The sequence below is a fragment of the Pygocentrus nattereri genome, chromosome 5 (assembly GCF_015220715.1).
Source record: "Pygocentrus nattereri isolate fPygNat1 chromosome 5, fPygNat1.pri, whole genome shotgun sequence".
NCBI classification, from domain to species: Eukaryota; Metazoa; Chordata; class Actinopteri; order Characiformes; family Serrasalmidae; genus Pygocentrus; species Pygocentrus nattereri.
Genome location: NC_051215.1, coordinates 23,671,222 through 23,685,809, shown reverse-complemented (window position 1 = coordinate 23,685,809; position 14,588 = coordinate 23,671,222). Strand labels below are relative to the sequence as shown.

General features: G+C 38.7%; 1 protein-coding gene across 3 annotated transcripts in view; it reads left to right on the top strand.

Annotated features, from left to right (window-relative positions):
• Window positions 1–14,208, top strand: part of hmgcll1 (3-hydroxymethyl-3-methylglutaryl-CoA lyase-like 1) — a 37,651-nt gene extending 23,443 nt beyond the window's left edge. For 2 of the 3 annotated variants that reach the window (XM_017694047.2, XM_017694046.2), the window contains 2 exons: window positions 10,452–10,577; window positions 10,947–14,208. In XM_017694047.2, the coding sequence (XP_017549536.1) occupies window positions 10,452–10,577; window positions 10,947–11,072 (252 nt within the window). In that variant the 3' untranslated portion in view covers window positions 11,073–14,208. Of the gene's footprint in view, window positions 1–10,451; window positions 10,578–10,916 lie in introns of all 3 variants that reach the window. The other variant, XM_017694048.2, reaches the window with a different exon arrangement.
• The last annotated feature ends 380 nt before the right edge of the window (window positions 14,209–14,588 follow it).

The following is a 14,588-nucleotide window of genomic DNA, read 5'->3' as shown; positions in this document are numbered from 1 at the left end:
CAGTGTTAGTCCTAATGATGTGATCCTTTACAGAAAAGTCACACGTGACGTGTCTGTCAACAAACAAGTAAACACATAACATTACAAAAATAATGTGACCACTTCAGGCACTGAAATAGTACACATGCTCATATTTTTTGCATGTGATCATACCTTTTGATGCAACTTCTTTACAAAATCATACATTTTTTGACTTTTCTAATGTGATCATATATCTTTTTACACTTTTGTTGCACATTTTTCTGATTGCATTTTTTTCCATACTTTCCTCAGATGTGATCAGATGTTTTTACGCATTTTTTACGTAATTACACTTTTTTTTACACATTTTTTATATCCATATGTACATGTTGAATTACATATAATGTGTCCAAAAACCACATTGTTTGCTTGCATGAGAAATTCTATTTTTCTCTGTAAGGAATATTTTTTAAGAAGTCCTTTGTCAATTTAATATTTAGAATGAGTTAGTCACTTCAGTGTGATTAGTTAGACTGCCTTACCATCATTTTATCCAAAATAATCTGTTCATACCTAGAACTTGTTAGGAATTTATTTGTATATAGTTTACTCAAAATAATTGTCAAGCACTTTGGAGTTTGAACCTCATGTTTACCTGGTTAATGCCAAAAACATTGCAGTCTGTGAAAGAAAGCTTTACTGAAAGGCCTCCTGGATGTGTCAGGAGAACAGAGCTGTGTGAAGTAAGTCTCAGAGAATTGCAGCCACACCTTTTATCACCTCATTAATCTTTCAGGGCGTATCACGTAGCTCATGACAATTAACTTTAATTTCGCTCAATGACACTCAGCACCACATGGTGTGTGGAGCATCTGCTCCAGAGGTTTCAGCTGAAGTAGCATTCTTCATGTTGTTATGGTGATGGAATAGACATTCTCCCAAAGTAACCCAGGGGCTGGATCATCTGTTTATGAGCTATTACAGCCTGGCCAGTCTGGGGAAGAGTAAGCTTATCTCAAATTAAGACAGCCAAAGCAATATTTTGTCATGTTTCTTATTTACTAGTAAAACAAATTATTCAAAACTATAGGTGGCCCAGAATACATATCAGGTCAATATCCGTAGAAAACACTATATGGAACACCTTCTACGCTGGAGACTGGGGTTCAATCCCCAACTGGGCAGGCACCCTACACTATTCCAATAAGAGTCCTTGGGCAAGACTCCAAACACCACCTTCACCTACCTGTGTAAAAAAAAATCAAAATCAAATTGTAAGTCGCTTGGATAAGAGCATCTGCCAAATGCTATAAATGTAAATGTAAACATAGGAGAGAAAAGAGAATAAATCTGATTCAATCCTGCAGCAAAACCATCCTGAAACAGCTCTCCCTCACATCGTGTAATGTGATGATGTTAGCTGTGTAATTCTTCCAGTGGGGTTAATACAGTGACTGAGCAGTTTCAGCACAGCAGCTTTCTTTTAGATGCTTAGTTTAATACTTTAAAGCTGACACAAAAATATGGTTATTTCTGCCATTCAGTCATCATTTATCTGTTTAAACGTCTACATTTCTAAGCAAGAAATCACATGAGTACAATAATACCGATAATGAGCCTATAAACATACCAATCCAAATGGCACTCTAAATATGCTTGCGTGCTAGCATGGAAAAAAACAATGCATTCAACTAGAGTTTTGGGAATCCGCAGGACCCTCAACAACATCATGCAGCAGGAGGGTGCAGGCTGAAGCATGCATGTAGATTTGCAAATTTATGAACAGCCTAAATAAAGTAGAACAAATCACAAATTCATATAAACTGATGACAGTAAAACAGTTCAAATGAAAGCTTCAGAGCTGTGAAGCAGCTGATCACATGAACAACATGCAAATTCTCAGTCTTGCAGAGACTTACAGAGGTCTGGCCACAGCTGCCCAGCAAAACACCAGAAATAACCACTCTGTGGTTTAATTCCTGCTGCAGTTAAATGGTGGATAAATAGCGCTTGGTGAAGTTACTCACAGTGAGCCTGATGACCATGACTGCTGTGGTATTTCAGTAGAGAATTATGTATTTGTAAATAGATGGTGTCAGACATTGGAAGTCAGTTCACTTTGACTGAACTGCACAAATGGGTGGGACAAAAACATTTCTGTTGCGGGCGGGCGTGGGACAAATGCTTCTGATTTTCTGAATGAAATCTCGTGGGAGCAGGCCTGATAAAACAGTCCTTGTGCTTCTTTTATACAGCGATAAGCAGGGCTCAATTTGAGAGGGTATGTAAAGGAAGGGTTGCAGGGGTCACGGCTTTTCTGACAAACTCGTTTGGAAATGTCACAAAAGAAAGAGCTAAGCTTTCAGCTTCTGGTGAGCGGCAGGTTTTCGCTGGACTTGGCAACCTTGCCCACCATAGGGAGCACTAAACATAAAATAAGGTCTGCAGACTGGCTTTAAAAAGGAAAACAGATATGATGACCAGTGAGAGATGAGAAAATTAAGATCAGATTATAACTTTTGGGAATTCAGGGATTTAAAGAAAAAACTTTGGATCCGTATCAGTATCGGTCTATACTCAAGGCTTCAATATCAGTATTGTCTCATCTCTAACACACAATCTTTGTAGCTTATATACTTTGTAGCTTTGTAACTTTGCTGTCCACCACGTCTACTTGCTCATGACTCCATGTGCTTGTGGTACAAGTTTATGTTTGAGTCACTTGTGTCTTTACCTTGGCCTGCAAATGCACTCCTTCACTAGAGAGGGTATTCACGGCCTCCCGAGTTAAAATTTCCACCTTTTCTACAAAGAAAGTCATTAGCTTTTTGGACTTCCTAATGATGGGCCAAAAATGCAGTACCAGGGAACGGTTGCGGCCTCGCACAGACAGCTCTGTTTATTTATTTCGGGAAAGCGCTGTCCCAGGTCGGAAACTTGTCAGCACACCGAGTTACCCTCCAACACGCTCTCTCCGAGAAACATCAGTTTTAAATCTGTCGCTGTAGGTAGCAGAGCGCAGCTCTTTCCACGCCGTACCTGTCAGATTTTACCTTTGTTCCCTTAAATCCTTTAGGCTTCACCGTGAGGCCTCCGCCCACACCCACACTGCTCCATAACTTAATGCATGTCTTTGCGAGAACTCCAAGGCTCCGAGACCTACATGGAATTTGTGATTTTTAACATGGCTACAGCTCATTGACCACAGCTCTGCAGCAAGCAGCCCACATCTGGGGTGTTTCTCAATACCAAGAAAATGAAGAAAAGACTTGTGTTCCTGGGAAGAAACGTCTTGCCAAGTTATCTTGCGAGGACACACTGGGAGAACATGAACACAAATATGGAGAACATACCTACAGGAGCTTGGGATGGCCTTGCCCATAACCCAATGAATAAGTCAGAAGGAACATTGCTGGCACCATAGTGAATGTATCCTTGCCTTTCTTCTTTTTCAATAGCAGATTCAGATGCACCTTTAGTTAAACTATGAAGCTAAAAGACTACAGTTCTTATTGGTCTTATCTCCTCTGCCATCATAACACTGTTTATTCATTATTCACAGGTCATTCAGACTGACTAACCAATGCTTATGCATAACTGGATCCAGACTAAGAAGACTTCTGGTTATTTTCTTGGTGTAGCTGCTCAGGATTTGGAACTGAATTTGGAACTGAATGTGCATTACTAGATGATCTGTAGTGAGTTTACAGGAATGCTAGTCTCACAGGGCCAGATGTGCTCTCCTAATGAGAATACATGTCTGGAGATAAATTATTATCAGGCATGTAATCAGGGAACGTCAGAGGGACCTTTGATTGGAGGAACAAACAAAGCAAGCAGATTATCAGATGGAGATGCAATAACATGATACAAGTAGGGATGCACCAATCATTATTTTTATGCCAAATTTACAGCCTGTTTTTGGTAGATTTCCACATTTTCAGGATGTTCTATTCATCAAAGTTTCAATATAAATTAAATTACTTGCTTTTTTGTGGGTCAAACTGTCATTATAAATCATTTAGTAAAAAAATAAAATATAAAAAATACAGTACAGGCACCCAAGACACATTTTCAAAATCTAATTATTTGTGTAGTATGTGTTTAATTGCTGAGAAAAGTGTTATATATATATATAAATATATATATATATATTTATATATATATATAAATAATTGTATAAATAATAAATAGTGATTTTCTGGATGTTAGTGTGTTTGTTTAACCATTTTCAAACCTCTCCTCGAGGAAGCCCAATATTATATGTAGTTAAAAAGCAGCTCCTGGTTTGACTGGCTTTAGTAAATTGTGCTCAACAAGTCATTGTGGTGGCTTTGAAGGTGTCAAGGAAAAATATGGACCCAAGAAATTCTTATTACTTTTTATTGTTTTTATGTTTATTTGAATTATGAATATGACTTTATTCTAATGTATACTGTGATAAACTCATCGCTGAGGTAAATTGTTTAAAAATTTGCTTAGATGCCTCTTTCACAGAGTACTGTATAAAAAAAGCGTATATATATATATATATATATATATATATATATATATATATATATATATGTGTGTGTGTGTGTGTGTGTGTGTGTGTGTGTGTGTGTGTGTGTGTATGTGTGTGTGTGTGTATGCCTATTCAAATAACAAATTGTAAGTGGAAGTTGTAAGTTGAAATAAGATACGATTGCCTAGGCAGTCTATATTTTAGTTTAGGTGTAGTCTTGCATGGCCAGACATTACCTGGGGAAAACTTGTTAAACATCTGGCACTGGAATAGTGTTAAGCCATGTTAATTCTTCAGAATAAAAGTTTCAGAAGCAGATCTGTCAGATTTATGTCTGTTTCAAGACATTTCAGCCATGCCAACTTACACGACATCCATGAGCTAACAACAGGCATGATCTCTGTTGGGTAATGATGTCAAGCTTAAAATTGCTCCCTAATTTGAGCTCTCCCCCATGAGGCTTTGGATTGGATTGTTCCCACCCTAATACGTCTGTGTTCCCACCCACGTTTAGCCAAAATTACTCAGGGACGTGTTGAATGAGATCATGCCTGGCCCCGCGAGACTATGCAAGAACGCACAACCAGAAAAGCTGACAATTTGAATTTCCTGATTTCTAGGCCTGTAATTCCTTGAACCATTGCTGTTTCTTGTCTTCCGTCAAGTCCAGACCCCAGCCAGCTACATGCTGTTAGCCTGTGGGATGCGAGAAGATGGGCGCAGTAAATTAGCACTCGCCATTTGCACGATGTAGCCCGTCTGCCTGGTGCAATATCCGCTGCTGTCGTGAGTCAGAAAGGCAGGGTCTGGAAATCTGCAGCGTGGTGCACAGCAGCATGGCTCCCTCCCCCATCCTGCCAACACAAACAGTAATTACAGCCCAGTCAGACAGCCCCTTGCTCTGAAACAGGACCTGGGCCATGAGAAAAAGCTAGCAATTAGGGCCGCATTGTTAGCCAAAGTGAAAGGAGCACCCTTTGTTTTTCCTTCCTGCTCCCCGTGCCCCGAAGGGCCTAGAATGCAGTTCTTTACTGATGGGTCCTGACACTTCGCTAAGGTCAGAGGCAGGATAGTAGCGTTAATTTTCCCGCTCCGTAAAACACCCCTCCTTCCCTTCCACTACCACCTCCACCACCACCACCACCACCCTCCTCCTCTACCGCTCCGACATCTGGCTTTGCCTGAGAAGCTGGAAAACGTATTTAATATTCTCCTGACAGTCGAGCGGGACATGTGGAAAACATTCTGATATCTTAATCTGCATTGCCTCTGCAAGAACAGAAAGAAAGATACATGCTCGACTTTGTCATTTGTAAGGACAAATACAAAGGCTTCCAGAAGCTTCCGTAACAACTCAGTGGCTGTAAGCCCACAGTCTCCAAGGGATAATGCAGCACGTGACTATTTACCCCAGCTGCATGGAGCCAGCGAGACAGTAGACCTGCTGGGGAAAGGCCTTTCTGCTCTGCTGACTTTTTTCCATGGGTCAGCTAATTGAGAGAAACATCTGTCGAGAAAACAGGTAAATGAAGCTCCACTCTGAACAGAGAGGACCAGGTGTGAACCATCCACATAGAATATCTTCATAAAGCTGGGACAGCGTCTCAAAGCTAGAGATAGCACTGATCTGATAGCAGGTACGGCTACTTTTAGTTGCAGGGGTGCGAATTAGGTCTGAGAAGTCGGGCAGAGGAATTCACACCTAACACTAGGTGAATAAAGCACACCTGCACTTAGACTTGCCATGCCGTCATACAGTCTGCAAAAGTGTAGGTGCCTCTTGTCAAATTACATGCTGCTGTTGATTTACTAAGAGGAAATAAGTTAAGTCACATTCAGAGAAGAAACTGCTGCACTTTTAAACACACAATTATTGTATATTTGCTGGATTTAACATATTGTTTTAGCACAGACTGTTTTTTTTATTCAGTATAAAGTGGACCCAATTATAAGAGAGCTTATTTACATATATCAGTCTTAAAGGCACAGGGACAAAAATGTCCCGTTTAATTCAAACAGAAAGAGAGGATGGAAAATGGTTATGTAAAAATAAGTTATGATTGTTTTTGGTATATGAAACAAGTTAACCCACTTAAACATGTCATTTTCTGCTCATTTTAGTGCACAATCGTTCATTTTAGTGATCGAATCGTTCAGTTTAACATTAAAAAATGTTTTGTAACTTGTAAAATTATATAAAAGTCGTTCACTAAAATTAGCAGAAACATGTCATATTTAAGTCTGTTAACTTGTTTTCATTTTTTTTTCTACAAAATGTGTAATTTGACTGGGGTTGTTCAAACTTTGTCAGAAATTTGGGAACCCTGCTGTATAACACTAACACAAGCATGTCATGAATGTCCAGTCACCAGAGCCAGTCCTAGCGGAAATCAGGCGGAAGGCAGGATACACCCTGGACAGGTCGCCAGTCTATCACAGGGCGGACAGACAGACACATTCACTCACACCTAGGGGCAATGTAGCATGTCCCGTTGGCCTGACTGCATGTCTTTGGACTGTGGGGGGAAACTGGAGTACCCGGAGGAAACACATGCAGACATGGGGAGAATGTGCAAACTCCACACAGAGAGGACCCTGGTTGTAGCATAACAGTTACTGTTAATTGTCATGAAAGATGTTATAATGTTTGATTTCATTGCAGCTAACTAGAGTACACTTAGCTTGTGACATAGTCTGTCATAACATCAAACTTCAGGCCAACCATCATGACAATTACTGGTGATGGTAGCATCACACTCTTAGATTAAGAAATATATTTTATCATGACAACTCATGACAACATAATGACGTCACTATGATATGTTTATGGCATGATGATGTCAGCATTATAGAGCGTCGTTCAAGTATGGTCTACCAGAGGTTTTTATGCTTGGGTGAGATGGAAACGTTGGTTTATCAATAAAGGAGAACTGCAAAAATTGGTGAATGGGTCCAGACTTTTCAAAGTGTTAGTGTAGCTGGAATAAAAGTGTTTGGCTCTACAACCTCTCAGAATTGTTTGGCTTCAGTGGACGACAGCAAAATGAGACTTCAGCCCTCGTTAAACAGACTACTGCCCCGCATCTCTGGACTGTACAGCCACAGCCAGCTGACAGAGGGCTCTCAAATCAGCTGTACAGAGGGACAATTAAGATTTGATTCTTTCCATTGTATATGGTTCTTGTCTTGCAGTGTACATCACACAGCAGCTAATGAAAAAAAATGAAAAAGAATGCTTACTGAAAAAAAGCCTTTAAAAAAAAAAAAAACCCAGTCCATTCAGTACATGTGTTGTTGTGATGAAAAATCAGCTCATTTACAGCATTCAGTCTATAGTGGTTTTTCCAATCTACTGACACTTATTTTGACTTATATTGACAATTATAAGAAGTGTTTTAGCTCAGACAGTCTTTTTGAATGAGGTATACATGGCATCCAATCAGAAGAGAGCTCATTTACACATCAGCCTTACAGGCATAGAAACAATAATGTGCTGTTTAATTCAAATGGAAAGACAGGTTATGTAAAAATGAGTTATGACTGCTTTTAGTATGTAAAACCACACAAATGTCATAAGTGGACCTCAAGAGTAAAAGAAGAGTGGAAGCCTGCTAATGAACGCAATATTACTGTGTGGGAGATTTTATCGTAAAGTCACTCTAATATGTGATGTGGATCATATAGGCCATAGCTGCTGTCTGAGCAAAATGACTTTACAGGAGATGGAACGAACACACTTTACTTTTAATGTAAGTCAATGTAATCAGACTTTTTTTACAGGTAATTTTGAATCATTTCTTTTGATCAGTTCATTATAAATTTACACACAGTGCCAAGAGTAACAGGCATTTTCAAATTATGTCAAAAACTAAAAATCAACAAAAATGAAGATGTAAGGTTTTGTCCCATCAGCATTATATTTTGTAACTGCCACACCAAGACCGCCTGAATTTCGCATTGCCTCAAAAATTGGTGGCTACATACTGTATGAAGAATTATTTTAAAGTTCAGTAGTTTTAAAGAAAAAATATTGGGTCAGTATCAGTATCAGCCAACATTCAATACTGTAAATTTCAGTATCAGTATAGGCAAAGAAACAATCGCACCATCTCTAGCCACAATACAGGTGTAGCATCTAAACCACTCTCTATAATTGACTGTGTTGGAAATCTCTAGAATTTTGATGAGCAGCTCATATTTTACAGACAGGATTTCCCTCTAGACAGAGCAACCCTCAGTCCAGAGTGATACAAACTAAAATCCAGTGTCCAATTAGCTCCTAGTTCAGCTGGTACCACTTGGGACAGAACAAGCTGCAAAGAACTGTTTAGCAGTCAGAAGCTGCTTGAACACCTTGATCTTAGTGAAGAAACGGCAAATAGAGCCTAGAATGATTCTCAGTTGCTGCGAGCAGAAATTTATGTGTGCTGTTTTGCCAGAGTGAACACAAAGGGAGTATGCCTTCTTAAACTAAACATCGAGAGAAATGTCTGGAGAGAAATGTCAAATCCTGCACTAAGCATCATTTCTCAATCCGTTTGGTTGAGCGGTCCAACAAAAGCTCAGACAAGCAGGAACGGCCCAGAACGCATCATTAATTCTCATATGGAGGCCAGACACTTTGTAGTCCTTCTCTCACACAGCAGCAGATTTCTACAATTACAGTGATTGCGGACGTTGCACTGTTCGGAATGGCGCTGAGGAAGTTCGGAAAGACAGGAGGCTCATTTCACAGCCGATTATTTTTTCATATGTGAGAGCCGTATTTATTCAGGACCACAAGAAGAGTGAGACGTTGTGCCTTGGTTTGATTTATTTGATTGCCTATGGTTTAAACGTCCCAGTGGACAAAGCCAAGCATCATTCATGAAATTTATGGAAGTAAATTTCAGCCTAAAACTAAGATACATACTTCACCTGGATCTTATATGACCTCGAAGAAATCATACATACAAGTTTCAGTTGTAGAGAAGAGCAGGGCACATCTTCAACCCCTCAAAAATGGCAGGTCTTCAAGGGTTCTTTAATAAAGACAGAGGTTCTATTTAGAACCATGAGTTCTATTAAGAAACGTCTGCATGCTTAACTGGTTCTTGGCATGGTGAAATAGATCTTCAGACTGATGGAGAATGTTTTTGTATATGGTTCTTGTTATGAGGTCAAGTTTGTACCCATAGCAGAACCCTTTTTGGTACTATATAGAACAGTTTTCCTCATTTACCTTGTGATTATTTAAGCCCTGCGTTTGCCATAGTTGTTGCTGGTCTTTGTTGTTTGTAATGTTTGGGTGTTTGATCGTGCTTGTTTGATTCTGGTTTGTCTGTCATGTCTGTCCCTCCTGCTCTCCATGTTGGATGTTTGAACCTGGACTGTCTAGACTATGACCCTGGATATGCCCTTAATAAATGTTGCTTACCTCAGCACATGCGTCCGCCTCCTCGCTCCCAGCTGTTACACAAAGAACCACAGAAACACGCAAATGCTTCTAGAACTCATGGTTTAAAAAAAAAAAAGGTTTAAAAAACCCTTTTTTAAGTATTTATTAAAATATCTTACGTACAAAAACAATTCAAAAGCATGATTTTTGTCATCTTCTCATATGGGTTAAATGTCCCAGTGGCCAAAACCAAGCCTTATTCATGAAATTCATGAAAGCTGCTCAACTGTCTTATCTGTATTTTTTGCATAACAGTGAACATAAAGCTTTTATAAAAGAGCATGTTTGTTACAGTTGTTTGTTTCACCTCAGGCATTGATAATCCCCAGTCTGGAATACATAATCCCTGGTTTAATTGGACCTCCAGCAGAAGGCACAGGTGCATTGCAATGTACCAGCTGTTCCATACATGCCTATTTCCAGGAAACAGAGGTGCATAGAAAGTACACAGTGCTGCAGAGGATAATGGCTGGTATTGTTCTCCAGCTTTTCACCCTCTAGCCATGGAGTTGGGTATTGATTGCCCCGTTTTTCACGTCTTGTTGGCAGATGGGGGTTTCTGTGGTGGATTCCTCAGTTGCAGGCCTTGGAGGATGCCCATATGCCAAGGGGGCAGGTGGTAATGTTTCAACAGAGGACGTTGTGTATATGCTGCACGGACTGGGTATCGAAACAGTGAGTGTGTTCTTTTTTTCTTTAAAACACAAAGGGAGCACTGATTGCTATTACAGCATGTGAAAATGCTTGAACTTCCTTCCTCCGTATTATTGCTCAAACAGTTGTGGGCAACAAATCTCTTCAGGCCCTTTAAGACTTACAAAGTGGTTTATTTACCTAAAAGAAACTTCTAAGCTTTTGTTTTGCCCAATTGTTCCTGGCATTTACAAACCTGATATACTGGTGGATCTGTGTTTGCGGTAATTACGGTCTACAGTTTCTCCCACACCCTTATCCACACCCACTAGACCCTGAGAACCAGCTGGGTTTCTTTTTCTATTGCACCCCCTGCTGTAGGTCTGACCTAACTGCTGCTGTGTTCTGCAGGGAGTGGATCTGTCCAAAGTCATAGAGGCAGGAGAATTCATCTGCCAAGCTTTAAACCGACCCACCAGCTCCAAAGTTGCCCAGGCTACTAACAAGTCTAAGCCATCGCTCAGCAGGTCGGACTGAAAGTACGATATATACTTCAGCTGGATCTTATACGACCTCTAAGAAGACGTACATACAAGTTTCAGCTGTAGAGGAGAGCAGGGCACATCCTAACCCCTTTAAAAGATGGTTCTTCAAGTTCTTTAGTAAAGGCAATGGTTCTATTTAGAATCATGAGTTCTATTTGGAAACATCTGCATGCTTAAGTGCTTCTTTGCATGGTGAAATGGTTTAGTACTATATATAGCATCAAAAAGGGTTCTGCTATTGCTATGATGGCAAGCGTGCAGCAATAGAAGATCCCTTTTTGGTATAATATAGCACCATTTTCCAAAAAAGTTCGAAACAGAACCATATACAACACATTCTCTATCAATCTGAAGAACCATTTCAATATGCAAAGAACCATGGAAGCATGCAAATGCTTCTGTATAGAACTCATGGTTCTAAAGAGAACCATTGCCTTTACTAAAGAACCCTTGAAAAATATTTTTAAAGTATGTATAACAGTTTTTTTATGTAGGGAGACAGTTCAAAAACATGATTTTGGTCATCATCTTGTATTTTCATAATAATATTATCTAGGAATTTTCACAGCGATCTGACATTTTTCCAGAATCACCCTGAATAGACCCTGAAAACGTTTTGATAACACTTCCTGTACATTCATCAAGCTTTATAAGTGTGTTTGTAATGCATTATGTGGCTTATGTAACACCTCATAATACCTATCATAAGCTTGTATATCCTATATATAGTGTATATTTACATGCATAACACTTTATCAATCAAGAGTATATGAGCTCATAAAGTCAGATTACATAATGCCCAGAAAATATATCAGAATCTTGTTATATTGAGTTATAACATTCATGTTTACAGTGGTCTTATAAGCAGATATAATTGTGTGTTAGAATACCTAACATTATACAGTTCTGTTCAACTTGCTTCTTAAAATGTTAGGCATGTAATTAATACTTCCTACTTCCTACTATGCATATACATTAATTACTTATAAGCAGTGATACAGGCTTAAGTCAGGCATTATAAGGTTTTCTGCATGCCATATAACACCTTATGGATGCATTTATAAATAATTTTGAATACAGGATTTATAGGAACTGCTACCAAATGTTTTGTACCATAAAAATAATGTTTTGTATTTGAGTTATGTGAACAAGTCAAAGAATTAATTCCAATATCAGTTCAATCTCCCTCTTGGTGGTATATTATAGCGCCATTAAAGCATTTAAATAACAGATAATAATGGAAAAATGAGAATTCCAATTCCAACTTCTGCATAATTAAGTGGTTAAGATGTAAACAAAGTCATCCAGAGTTTGATGTGAAAAGCTTTCTTGTAGATAAACTATATAAACATATGAACATAATTTTATGTCTGAACATATAATTGGCTAAATGATGATGTCTTATTGGTCAGAAATGCTGTTGGTGGTTAAATGATATTGACATATTAACAAATATCTGATAAGCTGACAGGCTTGATGCTGACTGATGGAGAGGAGCCAAATCAGACCAGTAACCAGCAGGATCTAATGCTTAACAGTGTAGATGAATGTAGGCTCACTATTTGGCAAGCAACAGGCCACAGCTGCACTGTTTATTCATATATTATAACTGCTTATTATTTATTTTAAGATGTGTAAAACTTAATTAACCTCTTAAATGGCCAGGGTCCACCGGCAGGCCCAAAGTTTTATTACACACTTCTATAATCTACGAATACACACTTAAAATGCTTAGTTCTTCAAGGGTTCTTTAGCAAAGAACATGGTTTGATGTAGAAGTATGAATACTCACAGAACCATTTGCATGATTAAAATGGTTCTTCAGACTGATGGAGAACGTACTGAAGATGGCTTTTGAAAAGGGTTCTATATAGCATCACAAAGGGTTCTCACATTGTTATAATATCAAGCTCATAACAAAAGTAGAACCCTTTTTGGTGCCTTACAGACCCCTTCACCATGCAGAGACCCATTTATTCATGCAAATGGTTCTTTATGTGTTCATAATTCTATATAGAACCATTTTCTTTCCTGAAGAACCCTTGAAGAACCATCAATATAGCCCAAAAAGTTTGCATTAAAGACCCTGTAGTTAGTAAAAATAAGCCTTAGTATGTAACAAGCCTGGGATATTAACAAATAAAAACAATTAATAAAATTATTTAAACCATTCAGAAACACTTTATTATATCATGAAGTGTTCCCCGAGTCCAAACTTTTGAAGCATCTGAATGGTGTCAATGCCTTTAAAATATACTCACAAAAAAGTATTACAGGAAACGATTATAAATACACTGCCTGATGTCTGAGACATTGTTTTGCGACATTTTGAGAAGCTTTTGGCTTAAAATGTCTTTTTACCACTCTGTTCGTGGTGGAGAGGCACATGCAGAACACTGTATAGCAAAATAGTCCCAGAAGAAAACATATATTTTTAGATATATCACTATTTTACCATCACCAACATTCCATACAAAACCCAGAAGATGTGTATAGGTTGACTGGTGGTTCTGGATGTTAAATAAAATATATATTTATATATTTATATATTTATGTTATATGTCTTATATGTTTATGTCTATATTTGTGATGTAGTCATGGCAACCCCTGGTTCCTATCACCACCACTGTAAATAAATCTACAATCAACTCTACAATCTCTACAAATCAACCGCTTCACACTTCAAACCAATCTGAATGAGTTTGTTTCCATTTTGAAAAATCTTTGGAATTCCTCTTTTAGTCATTGTTACTACAGAGTCCCCCAAAACAAAATGAGAAGAGTCCATAAACCACTATAGGTGTAGGTTGCTGGTATAAAACATTCTTAATCTTGCTGATACTTTTAAAATAATTGAGCAAAGACCAAAATGTGTTAGGTTGTGCCCCGTTCTACTCTACTGGACTCATAAAGGGAATATCTTTCATCATATTCCAGCCCAGATGCCAACGCAAACGCCAGCTAAGGTGCCAGCTTAGAGTGTTGTGTACCGAGTCACTGCATATGGGTTTGAATATCTGCTCTGTGTATAGAAACCAAGATTGAGGACACCCTGCTTGGAAAAGTTAATCTTGGTTCAGTGGGGGTCTTCCCCAGTTCATTTCCTGCCCAATGTGGTTGCAATTAGACAGAAGTCCATGCAGGGTCACGCAGGTCGCAGCAGGTTTAAACCAGTAAGAGCTTGATCATTATTTTCCTCACTAAACATTTTCATTTCCTTGACAGACTTGAAGGAGTATGTCTGCGAAGGTAAACATGCTGAGGTCTCAGGCTCCGTCCTGATAAGCAACCACAACTTAAGCATTTTTCAGTTTTACAGTTCATTTCTAACAGGCCAAAAACTTGAATTCCAAATGTTGCCTATGAAAACTATTTGCCATGCTGTACTTTCTCAATGTCTTGATGTGAACTGTGATCCCTTATCTGCCTTAAACTAACAGAGCTTCATTTAGGATTTATGAATGCATTTATTATGATTGCATTTTTGTATATATGTATATATGAGCTG